General features: G+C 42.5%; 1 protein-coding gene across 3 annotated transcripts in view; it reads right to left on the bottom strand.

The window, feature by feature from the left end:
* Window positions 1–25955, bottom strand: part of TMEM131L (transmembrane 131 like) — an 85282-nt gene extending 59327 nt beyond the window's left edge. For all 3 annotated transcript variants that reach the window (XM_061991891.1, XM_061991892.1, XM_061991893.1), the window contains exons 1-3: window positions 25804–25955; window positions 25390–25460; window positions 18300–18343 (exon numbers count right to left, since the gene is read on the bottom strand). In XM_061991891.1, coding sequence (XP_061847875.1) covers window positions 18300–18343; window positions 25390–25460; window positions 25804–25927 — 239 coding nt within the window. In that variant the 5' untranslated portion in view covers window positions 25928–25955. The remainder of the gene's footprint in view (window positions 1–18299; window positions 18344–25389; window positions 25461–25803) is intronic.
* Between the last annotated feature and the right edge of the window lie 295 nt (window positions 25956–26250).

Below are 26250 nucleotides of genomic sequence, written 5' to 3'. Positions count from 1 at the left end.
TCATGGCAAAAGAGTTTAGTGGCAAGTGCTGTTTTTAAGCATAGTCCTATATTAACATAATTAGGAATCTAACAAAGGATGAAACATATTCCAGAAGAAACAAATACCAATGCTATGGCACCCACCTCAACGAAATTAATTCCCTAAAAAGAACAATGAACTTGTTTTCTGTTCCAACCCTTAAGACTCTGTGATTCCTGCAGAGTCTCTATAGGACCATTAGTAGTGTAGAAGGAGGAGATCCAAGTGAAAACAGATCTCATCTTTTTAATGCACGAATTGCAATTCTGTATTTACAGGTTAAAATAAAAAAATATTTTAAAATCATTTTCCCAAGCACACATTACTCAGATCTCCCTCACAATTTAGCAGCAACCCTCCTTTAAGTGTTTCACTTTCACATGCCAAGGCAATACAGTATTTCTCCAGCTCAGGGGATCTGGCTCCTTCTTTGAGAGAAGGGGGAGGCCATTGACAGGAAGCACAGTGGGGCTGTGAAGCTCAAGGCAATAGGAAGTTGCATTCTTGTCAAATATCATTGCACCCAACCATTTCCTTTTTCTATTTACAGCGTCAGACCAAAATTTCCATCTTGACAGAAATCATTTTAGGCTAGAACAGTTCAGCAAAATACATGAAAAGGCTCTGTGGTTGGTGATAAGCTTGACCAGCTTAATAATTAAGAGCAATAATCTTCCTACAACAATTAAGAGCGATAATCTTCCTACGGGAGCTGTCTTTTGCTGTTTCTGCATTAATCCAAGCCTTCTAGTTTATTTTTATAATGAAAGAGCACAGGCCTGTGAGACAGCTAAGGCATAGATTTGCCTGGTAGATCATACAGCCTATATGAAGCCTTTCCACCAAACTTCTTAAGCACTAAGAATCTCCTCCATGTTTCCCTCCCCCAAAACACAGAAGAAGATTACCTAAAGAGGAAGATAAGCAAATACAAAAAACCACTCAGATCTAGTACTTACTGTAAGAAGTAATAGTAATAATATCTATTTCTAATTTATTCCCTTTGATCTGGACAATTCACCTGATACCACCTGCCCTGAAAAAAAACTGGAAAAGTCAGTAAGTCTACATCTCAAAGCTGCAAAATTCAAGTTTGACAACAGTGGGAAACATCAGCTTTGACTTTGCATTTCTTCATTTTTTTTTCTGTTTAAAAAACAAAGTATAATCTTTAAGCATCAACATGTAAGTGTAGTAGTTTACCTCATGAGCACTCAATACACTCCTGTGTATGAAGATGGATAACCAAGATGGGTTCAATACAGACAACTGTTCAAGTGATCTAGACAGCAATTTACCAGAGAGCTTCAAACACTACAAATGTGAAAAATCAATCATAACCATACGTAATTTAGATGCATTAGGCCTTACATTATTTTACAAACTGTTAAGACACTGAGGAATTCCCTCTAGAAAACTTAAATACACACACCTCTTTCAAAGTCCTTTTAACAAGCACTTGCTTGAGTACCACACAAAGACCAGGCTTCTCAGTGCTATGTTTCAGTTTTATAAGGAGAAAAATTATTGCCACTATTGACAGGCTTATTAAAAAATTCTCTCCTCTAACAAAAACAGCTTCATACAAGACTTTCTGAACCATGTGTAAATTACCCAGAATTTAAACTACATCTACTAGCTTTCTAAGAACACCTACTTTTCATGTCAAACAGCATTTTCAACAAGGCATAATACACAACTGCGAAAATATGATGCAAAGGAGGAATGAAAAGAGAAGGAGCAAGGCTTCTCTTTTCTTTAAGGTACTTTAAGCATGGTGCTGCAGGGTGAATCTATGGTTACACAGTCCTCCTGTATAAAGCAGGGGAATAAAGCTGCTCTCTCACACCCCAGGGGCTGCTACCAAAGTGACAGACGAATCAGTAACCAAATATGAACACCATAAAAGCAGCTTAAGTCCAAAATCAACACCTCCAGCTCACAGAAGCATCACTTTCTTGTTCTCCACTCCTCCCAGCTGGGATGCATTACATCCTCTTTAGTCCTCCTCCAAGTGTTTTGGTGTCACTGGACAAAGCTTTTTGTTCTGGTGCAGTAACCTGTTGGATCTATGCCATTTTACAGATGTGACATATTAATATTAATCAGACAGGACATCTATTTTCTCAAAAAAAAAAATCTTATGAAAAACTTTTAAAAATTATAATAGCTACAAAAAAAGCTGCTGTTTATTCATATTTTAACAGCTGATTACATCATGCATTTTCATCTTCATCTATACACTTCTATAGTCTAGTCTTATATACCTACTCTTAAAGTAAAAGCTTTTCTTTCCCAACTCCCCATACAAAACTCTGGTTCTACCTCCAAATACATCCCTTTCTGATGGTAGGAAAAAAAAAGATCAGAGAGAAATCCTCCAGGGCACTGGATCATTTCCACTTTCTCACCAAAAGCCAGCAAAACCCCACAGTGACACAACACCACACAGTCAGCTGGCCAATTTCCCCAGCTGCCCCTTTTGAAAAGTGCAGCTTGCTGTGCTTGCCTGTCTTGTGTCAGTTGGCACTCTGGGTTGTGGTATGCAAAATAAAGACAGCTCCATGACTTAGTGCTATTAATAAAATGAAGCACTCTCACAGTGTACTTGTGACCCACTCCTAAGTACTACTGTATATTTATACTTTGTTAGATTAAGTTGTTAAAGAAAACATACGAAAAAATTTATACCAGAGAATTCAAACTGGCAAAAATTCAAAAATTTGGGCATTACCAGGATTAATAGTTACACTTATTGCAGAAATTACCATGTCCTTACAAAACATCTGGGATCTGTTGAAGCCAATACACAGCATATGCTCTGAGCCAATTTCTTCTGATGTACAAAACGCTACAACCTTCTGCTGTTAAACAAAGCAGAACCATATGAAACACACTCTGTTTCACAGGTTTATTAACGAAATATCTGCTATCAAAAAAACTTCAGGTATGTTACAGTTGGTGCATTAACTTCTAGAGATCTGACTTCCAGCAATGGGCAACCTTAAGCCAAGTTAACATTTGTTTCCTTCAGCAGGAAAGCTGGTGGGGGAAGGCAGAGGAGAAAAATGAGCTGAAGAAAATCAGCAGGAAATCCGCTTTTGATTATTTTATATCAGTTTGTAGATTAAAACTACATCTCTCATAGAGTCTTGTATTTTCTCCTTTATTTCAGAGCTTGGAACGTAATTGGAGTTCATCAACTTGAAGTTTTCACCTGTAAAACTAAGGATAAAAACCAGTAACACTATTTTTAGTTTCACAATGAGACACAAACCAGAGGTGTGCTTCCACTGCAAGGAAGGGTGTGCTTTGTTTCCGCATGGTCCTCCCACACTAACCTATTTGCCTGTGAGATTAAAACCTCCTTTGGACAGGTCAAATATCTCTCTGCGGTCCAAAGATGTATTTAAATGAGCTTGGCTCTATGTCTCACAGCTCCTCCCTCTGCAAAATAAGCAAGTGAACCATCATAGTCCTGTGTGGGAATCTACCAGGACCTGCACAAAGTCCCGATGAAGCCAGCGGGGCCTCCTGTGGGCAGAGGGGCAGCTGGGGTGGGCCTAGGAGCAAGGCTGGCATGGAGCACTTTGCCCCGTCTTATAGGCACATTCAAAAATACAGACATATGCACCTAAGTGCATGAAAGTAAGTTTTGCCAAAAAGCCTCGGAACAGGCTTTTTTTGTGTCACTCCACAGCAATATTTTACACTAAGAAAATAAGCAACAAGGCTTTGTAAGGTACAGTTCTGTTTTAAAATAAAAAGATGTGGCTTTTGGCACAAATATGGCAAAAAACACCAGAGGGAATAAGGAAGCGTGAGTTGCTGCCCCAAACTGCAGTGGGTCAGGGTCTTGTCACTCTATCTCACTTTTCTACAGCTTGTAAAATCTCAGCAGATAGAAAATTTAAAAAGTGCAAGTGTTCAAACCAAGTATTATTGTCCTCAGTCCAGCACTCACACCCAGCATGACTTCGTTTCCAAGCCAAACCTCTCAACAAAGCCATGACAGACATAGGGTAATTTGCAGTTCTCCAAGTCTCAAACAAGCCTCCTCAATTTGGGAACAAAAGTGAAGGTCCCCATCTCAAAATTTAGAATTGTACAGGAGTTTTTTATGTCTGGGCACTGTCCTCCCCTCTCTGCACATTTCAATAATCATTCCAAGAACAACTCATCCACCAAAACATAGCCCACCGCTTCAATGACCAGAAAGCATGAATAATTGGGTTTATTTACAAGGAGAAAAGGAAAAAAAAAAGAATCCAAGCAAGACTGAAAGCGTGGGGACCAGGGCAGGGGGGTGTGTTTGTTTTAAAGCAACTACCCACATCTGTGGGATCAGCCACATTATCCCAGCAACACTAGGAATGCTCACAAAGGCCAGAAATGCCCTTTTTTTCAAAAGGGCAGTTTAAATGCTGCAGAAACTGGGTCAGCAACAGGCCACTGAAATACCTAAGCAGGCAGCAGGCACCTCATGTGCTGTAGGCAACAGACTTGCAGCAAAGGACATGAATAAAAGACAGAACGCACCAAGACAGAAATCAGACAATAACTATTGAAGAAAGGCAGTTAATAGCAACAGAGCACGTAAAGTACGGGTCAAGGAGTCGGTCAAGTACAGGCCCTTCAACTTATCCTCCTCCAGTTGCCAGGAATCAAGATTTAGACACAAACCAGTGACACACATGGCGCACACACTAGCATGCAGGCATGAGCAGGCACATTAAATCCACAAAATAAGGAACTGCAAAACTTATCCTATAATATCACACAGCAGCTCAGTTCTTAAGGGCAGTGCAGTGCTCCTTGTTCCTCCAGTCTCATTTAGAAAGCACAGGAATTTCACAACTTATGCTTATATACAGATAGCATAGTCATCATCACAGTGTTTGGGTCATTACAGTTTGTATGTTTATTGATGTGTTTATTGCAGAGACTTTCATTTTCAAGTGTCAATTCACAACTGCAGTAGATAAGGCAATGTAATTCAGCACCAAAAAAATATATACATAGGCAAAAATGTAAGAGTCACTAGCAATGTCACTAGCAAGGTCTGAGTTGCTGACTGCTTTGCACCTTGTGTAATAGCTGACATGAAACAAGTGTGCTGCAGGACTGTTGCACACCTCTGTCAGCCAGAGTGGGGAGACTTGATTCCAAGTTGCACAGATGCTCGAAATCACTCTATGTAAACTGAGGTGGTGGTTACATAAGGTGCAAGCAGTTATGAATAGGCCACTCCCTCCTTTCTCTCATTTCACTTCCCTTTTACTATTGTGTATCTTTCATCATTAAGATTGCAATCTGCTGTTGCCCCTTATCAGTTTTGCCTATCACCTGAAATAAGCAAGCTTTCATTTTTCTCTTCCTACCAGTACTTTTGTTCACTTTGTGCTTTTATCAGGGCCATCTTTTTTTTTTTCCCCACTATCTTTAGTTATTTTTTAGTACTTCCCTCTTCCCCACCTCTCTGGCAATTATGCCCTGTCCTTCCCCTGCTGCCAAACTCTAGCCTAGACAGGTTCAGCATCGCATCTGAGCAGTTTCTGGCATGGCATTAAGCAAGATGTCTCAGCAGCATCACGTGCAACCCACCGGCTGCCGGACTTTTTCTCACTATGCGTGGATGGTAGCGTCCTGTAGCAATAAAGTTTTGCTTTCACCAACATGCTGCTCTGAGCTTTGGTAAGAGACAGCACGATGAAGCAGAGCACCCGGCACATTGACAAAGACAGAAGCTATAAGCAGCAGCTCCCCAAGAAAGGTCTCGTGGTTGCAGGGGTGTCTGTTGATTCTGCAGCAGAGGGTCTGGTCATATCTGAGGTGCAACAGCCTCTGCACCAGAGCAACACAGACTGAGGCCAGCTATCTTAAGTCTCTGAACTTTGAACAAAAAACCTGAGCAGAGGAGGCAGGTCAGGCTCACTGTGCCAATCAGAAATGCTGGGGGTTTGGAAAAGTTACTACAACTTCACCTGCCAGCCTGTCCTCTGTGACAAGGAGAAGCTGAACACAACAAAGGAAGCAACAGAGGCAGGAGAGCTCGGGGGCATGTGAACGCTCCCATATCCTGGGCTCTGAAATTAGGAAACCCGTCACTCTCCTCACTCTGAAGGGATGGGAAAACCAGGCCACTCCCGAGTGCGATTCAAAGCCTCTCCATCAAGAGCTGTGCTGGGACAAGGGTCCAGTGAGCTCAAAGAGGATAAAAAAGGAAGAAAATGCAATGCTGCATTCCAGTTTGTTGGAAGACAAACACCACTGGATATTCAGTAAGATAGTGGGCACTTAATGAGGGGAAAGAAAAGCATCCCTCCTCCTCCTGCAGCAAAAACCCACCACCTCTCCACCTAGAGGTTTAATATCAAGAGACTGGTGTAATCATGATACTGGGCAGTACTTGTTAATACCAACAGCATCACTACTCCAAAACACTTGGGATTTGCAGTCAGTGAGTGGTGCAGGAGTCAACCTGCTACGGCATTACTTCATCTGCTGCCCGATGCCCAGACTGCACCGATACTGTGGGTATCCAGCCCTGCAGGTGATGAGTCGTTTGCCAATAACTTTGGTAGAGTCCTAAGGTAAAAACACAAACTTTTCATCTTTCAATTTCAGACATTTGTAATAGTTCTTAGGCTGTTGTTACTTTTGAAGTACAGAGTAAACAACACAGTAATTTCTGCATTAACTCCTGCAAAGGCTACCAAAACTTTCAAGGCAATATCTGGTATCTGCAACTCTGAAATTTCATGCAATATACTCTTCGTGCTCTAAGGAGTGCTTCAGGAGCAGTAGTCACTAAAATGTAATTAAACTTTAAAATTACACCTTTATTTTCTACTAAACATAACCATTTTTTTTAAATGAATCACTGCAATTTATCCTCAAAGAAAAAAAAAAACCTCAAAGACCTATTGTATTGTCAAATAACTCAGTAAAATTCAACCATTTTTGCTTTTCATCCTACAGCTCGTTCAGTAGTCAGCTCCATTGTGCAACAAGTACCAACACTACAATGTACCCAAGACGGGTTTCAAATGTAGGGAAAGGTACCCATAGATCCCATCCATTTGTAAACACTGTCTGTAAAAGATGAGTAATTAACAGCTTTTGCATAGTCCAACCAAGAAAAGCCTTGAGAAGGTATGTCCTAGTTTCAGATGGATAATTTTCCTCCTAGTTGCTGGTATAAGGCTGTGGTTTGGATTTACTAGGATAATAATGTTGATAACATGCTGATGTTTTAATTGTCACTAAGCAGTACTTTTAAGTCAAGGACTTTTCCGTTTCCCATGGTCTGCCAGCAAGCAGGTGGGAGGATTGCCAGGAGAGCTGACCCAAACTAGTCAAAGGGCTATTCCACACTATAGGACATCACGCCCAGTATATGAACTAGGGCAGTTGGCCAGGGGGTGGCTGATCATTGCTCAGAGACCAGCTGGGCATCAGCCAACAGGTAGTGAGCAACTTCACTGTGCCTCACTTGTATTTCTTGGGTTTTATTTCCCTCTCTGTTATCTTCCTTTTCATTACAATTGTCATTATTATGCTTATTCTACTTCAATTATTAAACTGCTTTTATCTCACTCAAGACATGAGACTTTTGGGTTTGGTGTCTTTTTATCCCAGTTTTCCTCTGGGGAAGTGAGGAGAGTGAGCAAGCTTCTTAGTGGTGCTGAGTGGTGCTTAGTTATCAGCTGGGGTTAAACCATGACACTATGATGCACCTTGTCACTGCAGAGTGGCAGGGAGGTCCAAGAGTCTTAAAAAAATGGCACAGGCGCATTTTCAGTTGTTTGTGGAAATTGCACCTCTCATCTGAGTGCACTTACCACAATGGAGTTAAAAGGCTGCACAAAACACAGGAACCTCCAGACCTTGGAAAGCATACAAAGAATCCTCCTCCAAAAAACACAAAAGCAAGCATCCATCTGTTTTTTCTCTCTGCAGTGCTAAACACATCACACTGAGACTGCTGGCTCAGAGACAAAGAAGTCTCCAAAGTCGCTCTTTGTTCTAAGTGTATTCCCAAGGGCAGCACAACATGCTGCTCTAACAAACACGGACTGGTATCTAAAATGCCAGGAGATGGCACCCAATGACATATTCAGTTTCACAAATGACTGATGAACCTGTTTTCATTCTCACTGACAAGAAACAAGTAGCTACAGTCAAAGACCTGCAAATAGTTGCCCATATACCACCAAACTCATGTGCTGCCTATGGAGGAACTCTTCATAAAAGCTCACGGGAGAAGGACTGCCAGCAGGAAGCAGGATGCCAGGTAGTCTCTTTTTTTTTCCTTTTTCCTTAATTTTGACATTGCAAAAATAACTGAAGCAGCTTCATGAGAAAGGTCAAGACCTCAGTAAGTCTTTTTTTTTTTTTTTTTAAGTTAAGTATTAACATTTGGATCCACTGCTTGCCAAACACTGTCAGCTCAGAAGGAATCATACAGGAGCTGATGATGGCAACACTTGCAGTGACTCAGCCAGTCTTCAGAGCTTCTGGAATTCTGACAGTCTATATAACAACCCATATTAGACTCTCTCTTAGGACTTGCAAAAGCTTTTCAAGTATATATCCACCACATGGACAACCAGGCAAAAGTCCTCCAATAAATTCAATAACCAGCATGCAAGAATATAGCAGCATTCAGGCACATAGAGAACAACAAAGAACAGTAAAAACTCTAAATGAGGTATCAGTATTTCATACAATATCTTTTAAAGTGGGGAAATTCCCACTCAGGAAATAAACATATATGTGTTACCAACACAGCAGATAGTACCAGAAACTAAGATAAATACATTACAAACTGGTCATTTATCTATCTACTTTGTAAAGCCAAGACTGACTGTTTCATTCAAAGTTAACCTTTTTTTTTGAGACAAAAGTGCAAAGATATGTGACAATGGAATTACGCTTCAGTCTCTCAAAGAAAATAACCAGGTCTCAGAGAGAAACATTGAAATAATGAACTGCAATTTAAAAAGGGAAAGCAATACATAATGATTTAACTATACAAAAGAAATAGTGAGAACAATTTTGACTTAAGGTCACTTTTTCTTATGTATCATTCATGTTTGTTAAAGTCTTTCCAGGCATTCTCAACTGTGTCAAATTATCACCCTATCAATATAGATGGATCTCGAAATGCCAGAGGAGTTTGCAGTATCAGGATTGCAAAGGAACTGGGGTCTTTTATAATGCAAGCTCAGCTACATTACTGAAAACGTCACCATTCCATTATCTGAGACAACAGTTTCTAGGCTTAAAAAAACAGTGAGTTTTCTGTATTTCACACAAACATAGAAGGGTAGGGCTCGGAAAGGACCTTTAGAGATCATCTAGTCCAACGCACATTTCCTTAAGGCATATGTTGTTGTGAACATTGTAACAAAACTTCTTGCCTAGAAAGCCCGACTTCTAACTGAAATGCAACAATACTGCAAACCAGAGTCAACGCAGCCTGTGCTTTCAACAGCACTGAGGATGACATACTGTCTTAACTTTCTCCTTTTTACTTCCAAGTCCTTCCAGGTTCTTCACAAGTCTTCATGAAGTTTTAGAGTATAAGTTGACTTTTATCACGCAGTAACAAAAGGTACTATTTTGCACTTCCAATTTCTTAATTTTAATATCTCTGGTGGTTTTGTCATCCAGGTGGGTAAGACAGGTGGGTAGATCACTGACTACAGCTCACTAGATACCGTAGCCCCTACAACAGTATGCTAAAGTGGACAACACTACCAGAAGACAAGAACTCCACCAAAAACAAGAACAGAGGGCTACTTCTCACCCTTCTCTTGGAAAACATTTTCCCTTCTCTCTCTTTTTCCTCATAATTCTGAGCAAAAGAACTTCAAGATTACTTTTTTGACTGAAAAATTTATATTAAGTCCAGTTGTGCTACAGAAAGCAAGGTCTGTTTTGTATACACACAAAAAATATCCTCAGTTGTCCTCGTTTAATTGTATTTTGATTGCACCTTCCAAAATTACCAAGACGAAAACAAAAAAGCAGATTTATTTGTACATCACTTTGGGTGCAGGACATGGAGAGAATGATAAGGTGAATGTTAGACGAAAACAAAAAAGCAGATTTATTTGTACATCACTTTGGGTACAGGACATGGAGAGAATGATAAGGTGAATGTTAACACGGCCAGCTTTGCCCTCGTTTTTCCTTATCTCAGGTGTCAGTTTGGATGTAACACAGAATGGTGGACCCCTGAGAGGACAAGCAGACATCTAAATTATTCACACTGACCACGTGTTTCTCCCAGGTGATTAGCTTATGTGATTAAAGCAAATATTTGAGTGAGTACTCAGAATGCTGCAAAAGAGCCAATACACACTGTTGTCACATACAAGCATAATATTTTATATACTTTTCCTCTCCCTGAAGTGGACAGGACTATTTTGTTCTGATGAAGAGGGGAGCTGGTCATTCTGCATTAATCACCACAAAGAAAAAAGTCTCTTCCGAAAGCATCTACTGAAGAAAATGAATAAAAAATTATGTTTAAGATATTGTAACTAAGATTTAAAAAAAAAAAAAAAAATTAGACTTGAATTTAAAACCAAGACTTAATTGAAAGAGGTAGAGATTAACTATTTGGTTTGTTTTCCTGACCATGGTTTTACTTCTGTTATTATGGCAAACACTAAAATTACTGAAAAGTCTCCTTCACCTCCTTGCCTGGAAGTCATGCACTCAAGAGTCACTGCCAGGAGCACAGCTTTCTCAGAGCATGTTTGCTAGTCAAATAAAAATACATGGGGCATTATAAGCTAGGTTTGTGTCACCTTTGAGTCTCTAAGTGAGATGAGAGGCAGGTAACAGCACTGCCCATAACACCTTACTACACTGCATCAGGTAGATTCCAGGTAACTTTACACTCAGCTTCCAAAAATCAAGCCAGCATGCTGAGGTTGTCAATTCAGAAGTGGACCGTCTGCAAATTCCTCAAAGTCAGCAAGCTGTTGTTTTAGGTTTTTTTCTATTTTGACACAATTTGCTAATCTGCAACAGAAGAAAAACTATAAAGCTAAATGCTTACAGGTATCAATTTTCAAATTGCTGACACTGGTCTATTCTTCCAGATATCTACTGTTTAACTGCACAATAGTAAATTAAAATGACTGCAAATTAAGCCCTCTTAAGGGCAACTAAGAGGCAGCTATTAGGCAAGTAAAAATAGTTTATTAATAATAAATATATATAAAATTAAATCTTTTGTGGCCTACTGCCCACAAACCAGAAGGATTAGCCTGAGATTAACACACATCTGAAATTCATTATTAGTGTATTAAAATGTAAAAGCAGAAGCGTAAGAGGAAAGTTGCTATTCTGAACTACTCATATTATAGAAGTAGTAAATATGGACTAAGTGGACACTAAGCTTACAATGACTAGGACAAGGGACAAACACACCACATCAGCTGTTTGCTTTTCCTTTTTTTTCTCCTCTCTTCTCTAAACACCCAACATGTGTCCTAACATCCTCTTTTTCCAAAGAAGGCAGGTTAAGTTTAACAAAAAAAGTGCCACGTTCCAGACCAGACTTGCAGAGCACTAGCAGCATGCAGCAGCTTGGCATTAAGAGCTGACCCTTCCTATGTGTCTGCTGAATGACTATACCAACAGCCTGTGTCACCATGAGATCTGTCTCTGCTTCTGCATAGCTTTGCAGTCAGTACCAAAACAAACACAGAATGAGAAATAAGATGCCATATGCCCTTGTCCTACCTGTTCAGATCAGGATTGTCCTACCTCTGAAGATTATGCATGCTGGGTGGACTCTATCCCAAACCACAGGCTACAGGGGTTTACCACCAGTCTGACGTGCACAACACATGGTGTACGTGTGCGGGCACTTGCCTTCAACATTCCATACTATGACAGTCTCTGTGATTTGCCATACCATCCACTCAAAATCCATCAACTGCCTGCAAAGCTATCCATCACATCAATGTAAATGTTTTACCTTCCTCCTACCCAACAGCTGCTGATTTGATAAGGTATTACTCCCAACATATAAGATGCTTTTCTTCTCAGGCCCACACTTTCAGAGAGTAACCTGCTCATATATCTCAACAAGAGTGACCAGAGCAGTAGATTTGGAAAAAAAACAGTACAAAAACTAAAACTATTTCTGGCGTACCCCAGATAGAAACTAAAAAGAAAGAAGAGATGCCATAAAAAGGTATGTAAGAAATCTACAAGAGACGGGAAGCTTAGAGAGTGGGAAAAGGAAGTAAAGAAATTATTAACAGAAGAAAAGAAAGACACGGGACATCAAAATGTAAAGCATAGTTTATTTGTCCATTTAAAACAGATTATTACATCTGAGAAAGTTTATTCCAGTAGCACATATCCATAAACACAGCTTCCTCACATACACTAACCCCTATGCGAACAATAACCTCACAGCCGCAGCTGGGAGGAGATTGTCATTGCCTGCTACTTTTACTGGTATAGAAATTGGAGTAAAGACAACCTGAGTGCCTTTCAAGCAATGAGCAATATGAAAGTACAAGTACCACACAAAGAATGTCTTCCATTTATCAAAGTCAAATTGTCACACATAGATGAGAGAGTTCATTTTAGGTCAACAAACAAACTGATAGATCAAACAGTCACTGATCTGACCATGGGCATCTTCCAGCCCATGAGAGCACTCACAACAGTGAGGGAAATATATACATACCAGCAGGGGTTTTTTTATGTCGGCAGACAAGATTTTAGTGATAGTAAGTGGCATTACAGCAGCATATCAAACAGTACTTAAATCTGTCCACAGATCATCTTTAAAATATTTCAGTTAAGGTCAATTAAGACCTACACAGACGGCAGTAGTTTGACAGCTCTTTGCAAAACACAGCAGGACTGTCTCATTTGCCATTAACTCCAGATCCTAGAAAGCCATAGTGTTATCTCTCCAGACTGCTGGAAAACACTGCCCAGCCTACGCTACTGCTCCCATTTCAGAAATGTCTGAAAGCAACTTCGAAACAAATAAATACATGGACAGCTGACTCATTTGCTAGCACACAGCATTGACATGCAACTTCCCAGGAAAAAAACAAAACAAAACAGGTTTTTTTACTCCCTGTGTCAACAGAGAAGCAACACAATTTTGCAAAAGGAACGATACTTTGGAAGAAGTAACGCACATGACGGCATAGCTGTCCCTAACAACATTTAATACAAAGTTCAGCAAGGCAAAGTTCATCAGTGAATGAATTACAACACAAACCAGATGAAAGCTTAAAGCAGCAAGAGCTCAGCCTGCTACCTTGTCTGTACCTGGCTGAAGCGTAAGGAAGGATATGAAGAGCAACACTGATAGCTCCTTCCAAACCAATCTGTTTCTTCATGTACAAGAGATCTCCCAACTTTCTCGACCTTCTAGCAGCTTTCCTCAGTAAGCTTTTTGCAATTCACATTATGCTCCGTGTTTCCCGGAGGCATTTCCTTAGAGATTCTCACCAAGCATAACAGGTAGCTACATGCATTTCACTTTCACTCCTTCTAAGGATTATATAAAACAGACTTCGTTTCTTTAAGCATCCAGTAAAACTCTAAATTACTAGTTCCTTAGTGATGTGATGAAATTCCAAGTAGGATATAAGAGCAGTGACTTATGAATCAAAAACAGAAGTAAACCAATATGAAAGCAGGTTTTGGCACAACCGAGTAGAAAATCTGGGTATACTGTAGAAATGTGTTACTTTTTGCAAGTGCATTAATGGTGACAAGTTTTTTCGGAAGAAATCCAGCTTTTCTTTTTTAAATATAGATATGGATTTATGCTTCTTTCATTAAAAAAATGGAAAACCTATTAAAAAGTTAATAAAAGTAACTCTTGCTATTACAATTTAGGGCCAAGTGTATATCCTAGGAAAAGTTTTCATGTAATTTTTTAAATACTTTCAGGGAGTAAGCTTGATGACAATCTTAAATAATCTGTAGTACCTGACACAAGCTTAAGATGTAAACATTTTTTTTAGGATGGTTCCTTTCAAAAAGCTAATGCGCTCATTGACACTCAAAACTATGCTTCAGTCCATCATTTTGAAACACTTTCTCAAAGGATACTCAATTTGACTTTAATAAATATGTTTTCAAACATTTCAGCTGTTGCAAAATCATTTATTCTCTTCAGTAAGCAAAAGCAGAAGGAAAAAAAAATCTGGTTGATCCTAACCTATTTTTCCACCTTACCACCAGTACCATGCCATTAATTTCCAAAAACTGGATTCTCAGAAATTATGGCACTATGACCAGAGGCTTTTTTGAAGGATGAGTCACCTCTGAAGTGTCTTTAACAGTCCATCCACAGTACCAGACTCATCTGTGCCACCTGACTGAAAATGAGACGGAATTGGGGCCAGTGGCAAGTTGCCACGTACAACCTCACCACATGAGGCAGGCTCATTCTCCGCAGCCACTCTGGATTTTTCCAGAAGCAAAGGTTATAACTACATCTCTTAAGTATCCACTAAACCCACGAGTAATTTTGCAGCCCATACACCTTGGAGTATCTCTCAGGCAACTAGTAAACTCCTGCCTTCATACCTTACAATTGCCTTACAATTTCTCTTTCACATCTAGAGCACTATTTCACAGTCACAGCAAAAATCACAGGATTAGGAGTAATCCCACTTGACAATCAGGAGAGATCAAAGTGCCAGGCACCAGCTGTCACTTCCTGAGGCTGCACTATCACCCTAGCAGGAACTTGCTGTGAGCTGACACCATCTACTGCCCCAAGCAGCTCCCATCCATGGGGTCAAATGCTCTCCCAGTGATCAAAGGCAAAGGTTCAACAGAAATGCTTGACTAAGATAACTGCATCACACTTATTTTTCCTAGCAGTTGGTACCTACCTACCTACCTAAAGCAACATACTCCCTAACTGCCACAAATAAGGCTGAAAAGCTTCCTCTTACTTGCTAATTATATACCATACTCTCAGTACTGTATGGCTTTCCTTTCTGATTAATGCACATCATATATTCAATAGTACATGCTCCACATCTGGAGTACAAGTTTACTCTGGTGCAAGTGCTCTTTAACATGTGTCAGCTGGGAAACTGGATCCTTTCTCCAAATGGGGGACTAAACATCATATATGTGAATCTTTCGTTTATCTGTTTTTCTTGTGATGATCCAGTGTTTAGTTCCTTGAAGTGGCAAACTAAAAAATTGGGACATCCTAATTTGTGCACATCACCTAACAGTAAGGGCCCTTTACGGGTGCCAGACTTATGCATTTGACTCGTTCTGCTGCTTTAGCAAAAGTGTAATAAAAAAAAAAAAAAAAGACCTACAGCTTCAAAGTCTGCTACTGCCAGCTGCTGCAAGCAGTCACCACTATGCAAGAGAAAAAAAACCAACAACAACAAAAAACCCAACCAACCACCAACTTTCTGTCAGCACCTGTCATTGACTTTCTTCTAACAAAACTTCCTGAACCACAGTTGTTCTGGAAGGCATCTTTTTACTTTCCAATGTAAGAAATTTTTTTAAGAAAACAAGCTTTTTTAATAGGCTAGTCCAAATACATGTGGCTTTAATTCTGCCAAAGACTGTGGCCTGAAGCAGTACATCCAGTAACTCAAGTATCTACCATCAAGTATTTCTTACTTCAGAATTCGATCCTGAGAAACAAAACAGTGGAAAGTAACCTGTGGTACTATTCAAGCACAATCAGAAAGGCAGGAACTGTAGGATGGAAGCTAAAGAGTTGTTAATTTTCTTTTTCTCACTCAGAGCAGTTGCAAACCTACGGACCTTCAAATTAACCATTTCTCACTCGCGTCCAAAGCAGCACTTTAAAAAATTGCCATTTTGACAGTGTCTTTTAATGTCCATGCAAACTTTTTTATTTTTGTTAAAGCTAAACCTAAGGCAAAAATAATGAGACTATATCCATCCCTCTGATGCACTTGCCACAAAAAAGAATAGCAAACCAAGAAGTCCACTCCAAAGGGAAGATCCTGTGATGCACGTGCACAGGAAGTCAGTTAACAGACCGTTTAAAAAAATGAAGTAGGTTAGTAAGCTCCCAAGAGACCCCATTAATCTAGAATTAAAAACTGAATAAAACAATGCTTTGGGAAGAGACTTTCTTCTTTATGCCCTAAGATGCTGCACTCTCTCTGCCTCCTTCAGCTCTTGGGAATATGTTGAATTGCCTATCTCCATTAACTTCTGTTCATACCACTACTTTAAGATGCTTTGCTTCTAGGGGCTTCACAGCAAATTTCAGCAGCTTTAGCTGATTTCCCTATGCTGGCTGACAATGAGATACGAGATGCTGCAAGCTCTCAGGTTTTGCTGATACAGGAAAAGGAAATCCCCATGATTTCACCATATAGTAATATAAGCCAAGGGAATGAATGTTCATCTGGACAGAAACTAATATATTCTAGTCTAACATGTCTTTGCTAGGTCTTCATAAAGTCCACGCTACAACAGTCCTTCAGTATTGGGAGCACAGATTGGTAGTTACATATAGCAGCAAACCAAAGCAGTTTAAAAGATGCACACAAACCAGTCTCCTTTTAGGCAAGTTTCCTGAAGCATTTCAGTATGACAATAGAAGGATGTTTCCATCCACACAAGCAAACTTTATAAACTTTACTCTCAGAAAACAAGTTCACTTTTGGAGATGAGTAATTACTAGAAAAATCTTTGAGCACCTGAATAATAATTTTTAAAACAAAGCCAAATCACTTTTTCCTATTTCCTATCTGAGTCTCAAGAACCATTTATCTTTCAATAACGTTTTTTATTATTGCCACAGTAGCCAGTCTATCCACCACCAGAGAAAGACAGGCAGGTGGAGATTATTTTTCCCTAAAGTATGTCTCTCTACCTATTAATTAAAATCTCAGAAACCACCCGTAAGCACAGCATTTGAGACCACCTCTCAATAAAGGGAGCCTGCTCAGGCACACCGCAAAAATTTTGCATCACAAAAACGGCAGTCGCCAGCTGAAAATCTGCAAGTTCTGTATTTGTGCAGGGAAAATAACAGCTTTCAATAGTTTACCCCTCTTTTCACAAAGGGGCAGAAAAAAAGAATATCCCCTATGAAAGTATGAATTGGGGGTGTGAGTAAGGACAAACCATCACACCAGGTGTCAGACGCAGTAGTAATTCTCCCATCCTGTTTCTATAGCATCTTTGTCATTCCCACAGAGATGAGGCCCAGAAGCCATAATGCAATGCCAAGTTTGGAGGAGAAGGCTCCCAGTGGTGCAAAACAAGGGAGAAAAGCCCCGTGAAGAAGGATTGCAACACGGGACAAGTTCATCATACCCATCCCCTTCCCCCTAGAGGCTTACCCCTCTGCCAGCTCCCAGCAAGGCTGGTGTTTTATCAGATCTATTCGCCCTCAAACCCAATCTAAGGGCAAAGACAGGAGATAAATGAGAAAAGCATTTCTGGCTAAGTGCAGCCAGAGCCGTCATAGCACAGTGGCATTACACATGTTTATTTTAAGTCTTGTGATCTTTCTGGCTGGCATGGCACTGAAAGCTGTACCCACATTAACACATACCAAAGGAAGGAAGTGTTTCACTGGTAGATGTCCAAGCATTTTAATCTGGACACTTGGAGGAAACCAAACGTGTATTTAAAAAATAATCTGTGATGTTATTTACCCAACCCTTCAAAACAGAGGAGGCCTGATATTAACAGAAACAGCAGAGTTGAGGCTACAGTTCTTAAGAGCTTTATTATTTATCTGATTTTAAGAAATAACGCAGGATATTTATTGTTCCACAGCAACACATTAATAAGCCTACAGCTTTAAATCATCTTTACCTCCCTCCTCGCCTTGGTACACATGAACACTCCAAGTCTACTTACATCTGCAAATTTTGGAATGGAAAATTGCCCTCTTGTTTAAAAAAATCATAAAATATACAATCAAGCAGAATTAATAAATGCATATTTTTTGTGGAAAAGCAATGAAAAACAAATGCATCTTAGAGATACAATAAGAAGAAAGAAATGCAAAAGGGCATTTCAGTCTTGCATACACTGGGTGCTATTTTCTGTTTTCACTAACAAACTAATTTTAGTATTAGTCAAGAAAGTCTTAAGCCACAAATAGTGAAAATCTATTCAATATGCAGCAGGAAAAAAATTATTTCTAGTAGTCTGTCCAATTATGCTTCAGTATTTCCTAAAGCAACAACCGAAACGAGCTTCATGATTCCTGTTTTCATTTGAGTTTTGCTTACCTTTGCTCTTGTGGATGCTCTTCCACAGCCTCCTCTGAATCAGCCTGGCAAACAGAGAAAATACTATGTAAGAACCTCACAATTTGCAAAGGATGCATATTATCTTCAAATTATCTGCCCCCTGTCAGTAAATTTCATTGTCAGAGAAAATATGATGCAGAATGCCTCAAAATTCAGGTCATGTGGTAACGCCAAAAGCAAAGGGAAGGTACCACATTCAAATAGGGATAGCATGATCCAAACCCAGATCTTATCAGTGATTATCAGCACATACAGTAATCAGAGAGAGCAGAAGCTTTAAACACAACAGCTTAGGCCAGTTGCTGGACTAAGGAATTTTTTGAGATTTGCAGTTAAACTGTGCCAGCTTCCAGTTTGCAACTAACCACTTTGAGCTGTCTACAGAAATGAACTCAAGTGTCGGTTCAATGAGCTCCCTTGCAGGAAATCCATTTAAAACAAGCAGGTAGCTGATCTGAACCAGCAGAGATCTCCGGGAAGGCTTTCAGTACAATTCAAAACGGAGCATGTTATAGCCAGACAATCCTCGCTTATTAAACAGGGACAACTTTAGGGAGATTAACATTTTTCAGGAAGAGGTCACAGTTATCCTGCCAGGAACAGCTGGTAAGCTTTCCCAGCTAGTGCTTCTGCAGGTGATGGTTCCACAAGACATAAGCTACAGACCTTAGCAATGAAAAGGTAGAAAAAAAAATCCCCAAACACCTTTTAAAATTAACAGAGTGTATCTTCCACCACACCTCCTACTCGTTTCCCATGTAAGTGCATCACAGAACAGGTCTCAAGTCACCAGCTTTGACTCTAGCTCCTATTTCCACTACATACCAGGGAAAAAAAGAAACCACCTTTGCAAACATTGAACATCTTTCTACAGGCTTCAGATGCTTAAGCAGACCAGTCAGTCCTACTCATCTACTGAAAGGGACAGACAGCAGGATGTCTAAAGACCTGAGTCTCATAAAGGGGGGGAAAATGACAACCACACTAAAGCAGGAAATTCGGTTAATATTGCTATTAATAACTAACATTATGTTTGAAATAATGATGTCATGGCTATTATTATTACAGATGTTGCCAAAAGCTACCAGATGTAACTAAACTTCAATCTTTTGCTACAAGTAGCTCATTCAACAGAAGCAGCACAGCCTTCACCATAGCATAACCAAATCTGCAACAAGATTTACAGGGTAGCACAAGTTAATTTGAGCACTTGACAATCTTTCTGCCCTTAAACGGAGGATGAGATCTGCAGTGAGTCATATGGCTCTTCAGCACAGACCGAGAGGCCCTAGCACCTGGCCCCTCATGAAGACCTGGCTATCTCCTCTGAAGACTGGGCCAAGCCCTGCTGTTAGACTCCATCAGTACAGTACAACACAAACCCATCATCTGTTTTCCAGCTTCTCTGAGCTCCTTTTTTACTTCAGGACCTCAGCAGGATACCAAGAGGAGGACTCTTCATCCACTTCCTCCACAAACAGCTTCTCTGCTGCAAGAGGTTGGCAAGCTATCATCATTTTAAATGGCTTATATCCTCCTTTAAATGGCTTAACATTTGCCAGGCATCAGAAAGCTGCAACTGTGTCATTACACAGTGTTCACCCTTAACACTAGCTATCTTACCACATCGACTCTTCCCTTTTTCTTAAATAACAATGAAGAAAACCTTCCTGATCTACTGTACAGTCACAGCATAAAATCTCAATTGTGCAACAAAGTAATTTTTTTTTAAATCCCCCTCGACTCTGAGTATGCACACAGAGATCCACATACAGCTCTCACTTGTCTTCTCTCCTCCGTACACCACAGGCTACATGTACACTTACACTGAGAATCAAAGAAAAATAAATAAAAGCAAGCTTTCTCAAGCTACCATATCACCAGACAAGTACTACAGGGGGATGGGAGGAAGGGAATGACTCCTGAAGCCAAAATGCAGGCCCCAGTAGCCTATCCATGAACAGAAAAAAAATCCCCTTCCTCCAAACCTCAACCTGACTATGAGCAAGTGCTTATCTTGTGCTAGAAAGCCCCTGAAAGCTCCCATCTCGTGCCACAAGAGCCTGAGCTGACAGCTTCTGCATAATCTGCACAGCCAACCAGCACCAACTCCTATCAGTACCATCCAGAAGTTCAGCTGGGAGGCTGGAGGAGCCTTTTAACAGCCCAGAGAGGAACACAGTTCCCACTCCAAGTCTGTCTCAGGCTTTCACACAAACTATGTGCATTCAGACAAACCTTGCTTTGAAGTAGGTGACTCTGTACTTTCAATTTGTGCACAGCTGACGGATCCGCCTCTGTTAATGACATACTGCAGTGCTGCATATCTCAGATACATATGCAAAATCAAGGTCTTCATCAGCTTTCAAAACCAGCAAAACAATTAACCTTATTAGCCCCTGAGCTGCACTGAAGAACAGGAACTGAAGAACAAGTCACTACTACAGGGAAAAGGGGAAAAAAATAATCTTTCAGAACTGATCAGAACCTTTGAAGTGGAAACCCAGGCAGCAGCTCTGTATCTGTCCAGTGTGTGTAACAGACTACGATAAACTAAATATCATGGTATCTTTCTCCAGAATTCAAGCATCTGAAATATTATCAAAGTAATATGAAATAAGCATTCACAGTAATCTCCTAGAGTATCTGCAGGCAAATTGAAACATACACAAGGCGTTCCTCTCCTCAGGAAACATCTCATTCCTTTCCTACACACAACATGCAGGAACAGCAGAAAACCCATCACATCAGACAGATGTGGCATTGACACCAAAAAAATGTTTAGTACATGTTGCCTTTGATGACTTGCAATTCAGTCCTGATAACAAGACTTACAACTTCATCTTCGTTACTTCATTTTAAATTCGTTCCTCCCTCAAAACTGAATGGACTGAAAATGCTGAGTGCCCTGCTCTGCAGGTACCCAACTCACCTGTCCCTGTCTTCAGATGCTCACAGCAATGACCCAAGCAGTTCCTGACAGACAGAAACACATTAACTATGACCCTTCCAAATCTTAAAAAAAACAGTAGTGTCCACCGCGAACAACAAACGGCACTTGTGTCCCTCCTTTCATACATTGATGGCCCTGGAGACAAAAGGTCTGACACCCTTACTGTGCTTTTCCTTGGGCTCTTTCCCCTCCTTTTCAGGGAAAAAAACAAAACAAAAAAACCCCCACCAAGACACAACTGCCTTTCAGCTTTGCACTGAAGTGCTCCAATAAGGCTGTTTCTATTTGGGGCTATTTCAGCCTTTAATAGTGAAGAGCCTGGGTGTCAAGTCTTCTCCCAAGCATTTTAGTTAAGTATTAACAAGTTCCAAACCAACAAACAAAACTGTAAAATTATAAGGAGCCTGCTTTAATTGAGCCTCTCATATGGGAGACTCTCCATGTCAAAATCCCCCTGTTTTGCCATGCATCTCCCCACCCTCAGGGCATACAAAACTTCACAATTTTCCACATGGAGGACAAATGATGGGAAAAGCAACAAAACCAAAAATCCAACTACCCATCCCATGGATATTTTCTATTAAAAGGGCAAGGAGGAGGAGGACAGCAAGGTGGGAGAGGAGCTCTGCAGGCTTCCCCATCCTTTACAACACCTTCAACAAGAAAGAGGAACTCGCCACAAGGGAAAATGGATACCACATCCGACCGTGAAACCCAGCCTGTCTCAAAGTAAAAAAGGAACCCAGAAAGAAACACTAAAACTTTGGAGAAAGCTGCAGACCAGGGGAAGACCATCAGTATGCTGGATACAGACAGCTCCTCTATGCAAACCCATGCACACCCTCACCAACTGTACTGCTCTGGGCACCCTTTGGGCTTGGCTGTGGAGAAAGAGCAGTAGGTGAGCTATCCCCAAACAGCTCTGCAAGCTTCAGAGGAAACCGAAATCTAAAGATCACAAGCATGAGGGGGAAAGAAGGAGAAAAAAAAAAAAGAATAAACCATAATACACTTAAGAGGGAAGCTGAGAGGGAGCACACAGAAGCTCAGACAATGAAAGGGAAGCAAGAGGAAACAGAAGGTAGGAGGACCAACCGGGGTGGAGGAGGCAAGGGGGCCCTGAGCGGCTGCACTCCAGCATGCAAATTCATGCAGTTCACGTAGACAGAGCCATGCTGTGAGAGGCTTGGAAAGCAACTACAAATATTACAATGCTTTGTTTTCCCTCCTTCGCCTCTTAACACGATGTCTTTATTCAGGATGTGCTCTCAGAACAAAAGCATGTACAGGCAACCTGACGGCTCAATGGGCTACCAACCCCATACAACTTTCATCTTCAAATTCTGCAGGCAGCAAGGAATGCTCAAAATTGCTCTGTCACAGGCAGCTGATGATGCATGGAAAATAAGACAATAGTGCAAAGCCATGACAGAAAGGGGAAAACATCCATCAGACAGCATTGGTAACCCGCCAGAAACTGGCAAAAGGACTAGACAGATGAGGGCAACCTAATCCATACCCCTGGTTAGAGCCTGCAATACATGGGCGGGAGGGAGGTGCTTTGGGAGAGTAGCACGTAGGGTTCCTTCCCTAGATTTTTCACTTTTGCACACAAAGTCCTCGCTCTCCTGTGCCATGTTCCTGCTTGCACTCCTCCAAAATCGAACAAGAAGAACCAGATCAAGGAACCAGTACACTTCCCGTTGCCAAAGTCTTCCCCAAGACCTATCTTTAAACATGTGAATGAAGAAACCTTTGGATATCCCCTATCAAACAACAATAATTACCCACTCAAAAGCAAGGAGGCTCCTCCTCTTACAAGACCCTCACCATCACATCACCGTAGTACACAAACACTAGGCAATGACTCCCTGTGAGAAAAGTCTGTTCTTGCAAGGAAGAGAACATGACAACAACCTCCGCATAGTGGTAGAGTCAGAGCTTTTTTTTATTAGTGAAGCATGGAGATTGACAAGCAACAAACCTCTTGCAAGTTTAAGCATTCCTCTAACAAAATAAGGGCAGTCAGACGTTAACAGATGAAGCGGTTTTCCTAATCTCCAGAGTTGATGCTGGGGTCTCTGCCAATGTCCCTCACCAACCCACACTAAAGACCCAGCAGGACAGCGATGTCAAATTGCCTTCAGGACCCCAGAGATGCGACAGGGGACTACAACACGGTGGGTAACCTGAGCCTGGACTCCTCAGGTGCTTGGAGGAGAGCCACAACCAGCCATCACAGAGCAGTGCCACCAATCCAAGGGATCCATGTTGGAAGAGGCTCTTGCCACATCTGCAGGGACAGAGGGAGATCTCCTTTCCTCCTCCCTCCCACAACTGGAAAACGCAGCTTCAAATTCAACTACAGGCCCCAAGACCAAGAGGTGCCGAGTAAAGCCCAAGCCCACAAAGGAACGGACATTCAGGCATCTGGTTGGGCCTAGGACCAAGCTTCAGTCTTAAAACCTGTTTGAGGAACCCAAGCCCTTCTGCTTCAGCTCAAGCAGTCACCGATGCATCATATGCTGCTGCGGTCCCCACGCTCAGAGGGGAAAGCCATGCAAAACAGCCACTGCACCACAAGCGTTCCGAGACTGGTTCATCTGGCTTCCAATGTCCGCCTTGCATTTCAGTGAGCCTATTGCAATTTTCACTTCTCACTCTGTTGCAAATGAAACCAGACCTGTTTTCTCTCCTGTGTACCTAATGCAGCATCTACAGAAAGAAACAACAGTAAAGCGGCAGCCTCAGCTTTGCCTTTCACTGCTACAAGGACTCGGCAGGACTACGCACTCAGTCACACCAAGTTCACCAGCCATTCCTGCTTGGTTTTCCTTCAGCCTCAGCTACAGCTCATTTTTATGAGGATGCTCAAGAACAAAGTGTTTTCCAAGGGGACCTAATCTCCTCGGGAAGTAAACATCACGTCATCATCACTCAATTGCAGCTTGGCTATGAGAAGCAACTATAAATGACTGCATTACACAGTTCTACATCTATTGCATCTTAATGTCTCAAAGGTAAAGAGTACACAAGCAAAAAAAACGAGTTTCTTAAGCATCTCTGGGCACAGCAACTCTGCATCGTCCCTTAGCTACTACCACATTTGCACCAAGCAAATTCTGAACAGTGTAACTATTTTTTTTATTTTTTTGTATATACAATAGATAATACTCATGTCATAACATCACAATACAAAATGATGGGCCCTGGTTAAGTAGCATCAATTGTTAGCTAGCTGAGGAAAGAAATAACATTTCTGTTATTTCTCCCTATGTTAACGGGTATCAATGCCTGAGCTCTAAACAGAGAACGATACAACAGCTTAAGGAAAAGAAATTAACCTTCTTTCCCCCTCGCAGAAGATGATGTCCCTAAGGACCGCTCCTTCCCATTTACAAGCCTGGTGCCTTGAAGTCTAGGAAGGCCCGGCTCAACATATGGCAGAGTCCATCAGTGCAAGTTAAGTGACTGCCTCAAATGCCATAAACTCTAGACCATCGCTTCCAGCAGCTCTTCCTCCATGCCCAGCCCAGACGTGCATTTCACTGTATGGGCTCCTCTTGCCAACAAAGAATTTAACAAGCCTTGTTAGTGCTCAAGAAAAGCAGCTAAACAAAACAAAAATGCACGAGGATGAGTGGAACGACATCATAAATGATGTGTCATTTGAGGGGAAAAAATGGCTTCACCTGAGCAGATCTGAGATATAAATAGATGCATATTCATTATATCCACATCCAGCATTTGTCGTGCGCAAAAGCATTTATTTAAAAAAAAAAATAAAAAGGAAAAATCCAAACAATAAACAGGAAAAAAAACCTGAAGCCAAAACCCACACTGCCAGTTGCAGCCCCGGGGACAGGAGGCTCTGGGAGGGGAGCGCCGCGGGGACTGAGCTGCGGCGTGACAGCAGGCGAGGCCCCCCGCCGGCTCGCCCCTCGCCGCGGCCCCACGCACGCCCTCCCCAGTCACAAACTCACCCCCCGCGGTCCTGAACCCGCATCCCGCACGCCTGAGGAGCTCACAGAGTCCCGTAACGGCACCCGAGCCTCCCGGGCCCGCAACCTCTCCCCCCGCGACCCTAACCACGGCGCTCCCCCGGCGCCCCCTCACCTGAGCGGGCAGCAGGAGTTCCCCTTCCTCGGCTTGCCACAGCTCCACCACGCCGGGGATGGCCTCGATGGCTGCGGGGGCAGAGAGAGAGAAACAGCAGATGGGCCGGCCGCGCTGGCAGAAGCCGGGGGCGAGAGGCCGGAGCCCGGAGGCGGCCAGGAGCTCCGCGCGCCGGGCAGGCCCACTGGGACGCGGCGGGCACGGCGGAGCACTGGGCCGGGAGAAAGGTGAAGGGCGGGGAGTGCTCTGCGAGCCACGTCCCGGCTCCCTTTGTGTCCCCGGGCTGCCACCGCGGCAGCCGCCCGAGGGACGGCGGCGGGGGCGGCGGCCCCGCTCGCACGCCAGGAGCGGGCAGCGGCAGCACCCCCGCTCCCTCCGCCGACTGGACCCGCGCCGCGCCGCCGGTGCCCTCACCTTGTCCCTGCGCCTCCCCGGGGCGAAAGCAGGGCAGGAGGACGTGGAAGACGCCGAGCAGGAGGTTCATGGCCGCGGCCGCGCGGCAGTAACCACCGTGCTGCGGGTAGCGCAGCCCCGCCATGCCGTGCCGCGCCGCGCGCGCCGTGCTGCGGCTGGGCGGGGGTGGTTGTGGGGGCGGGGCCGCGACAGCCGCGGGCCCCGCCCCCCGCCGCGCGGCTGCGCGCCCCCGCGCCACGCCCCGAGCACGCTGGCGCGCCACGCCCCCCCCCGCCACCGGCATCGCGAGCACATGGCGCGCCGCCGGGACGCGGCCGCCCTGCTGTCCCCCGCCGCAGTGCCCGTGCACACACGCACACGCGCTGCTCCGCAAGGCTGCGGGGAAAGGCACGCGGCGGGGGAGGCGTTGAGGACAAAATTATGCAGAACCAGGTTCATCGCCGCCTT

Source organism: Colius striatus, chromosome 3, assembly GCF_028858725.1.
Source record: "Colius striatus isolate bColStr4 chromosome 3, bColStr4.1.hap1, whole genome shotgun sequence".
NCBI lineage: Eukaryota > Metazoa > Chordata > Aves > Coliiformes > Coliidae > Colius > Colius striatus.
The sequence above is the reverse complement of the archived record's forward strand: the minus strand, read 5'-3'. Positions and strand labels throughout refer to the sequence as shown.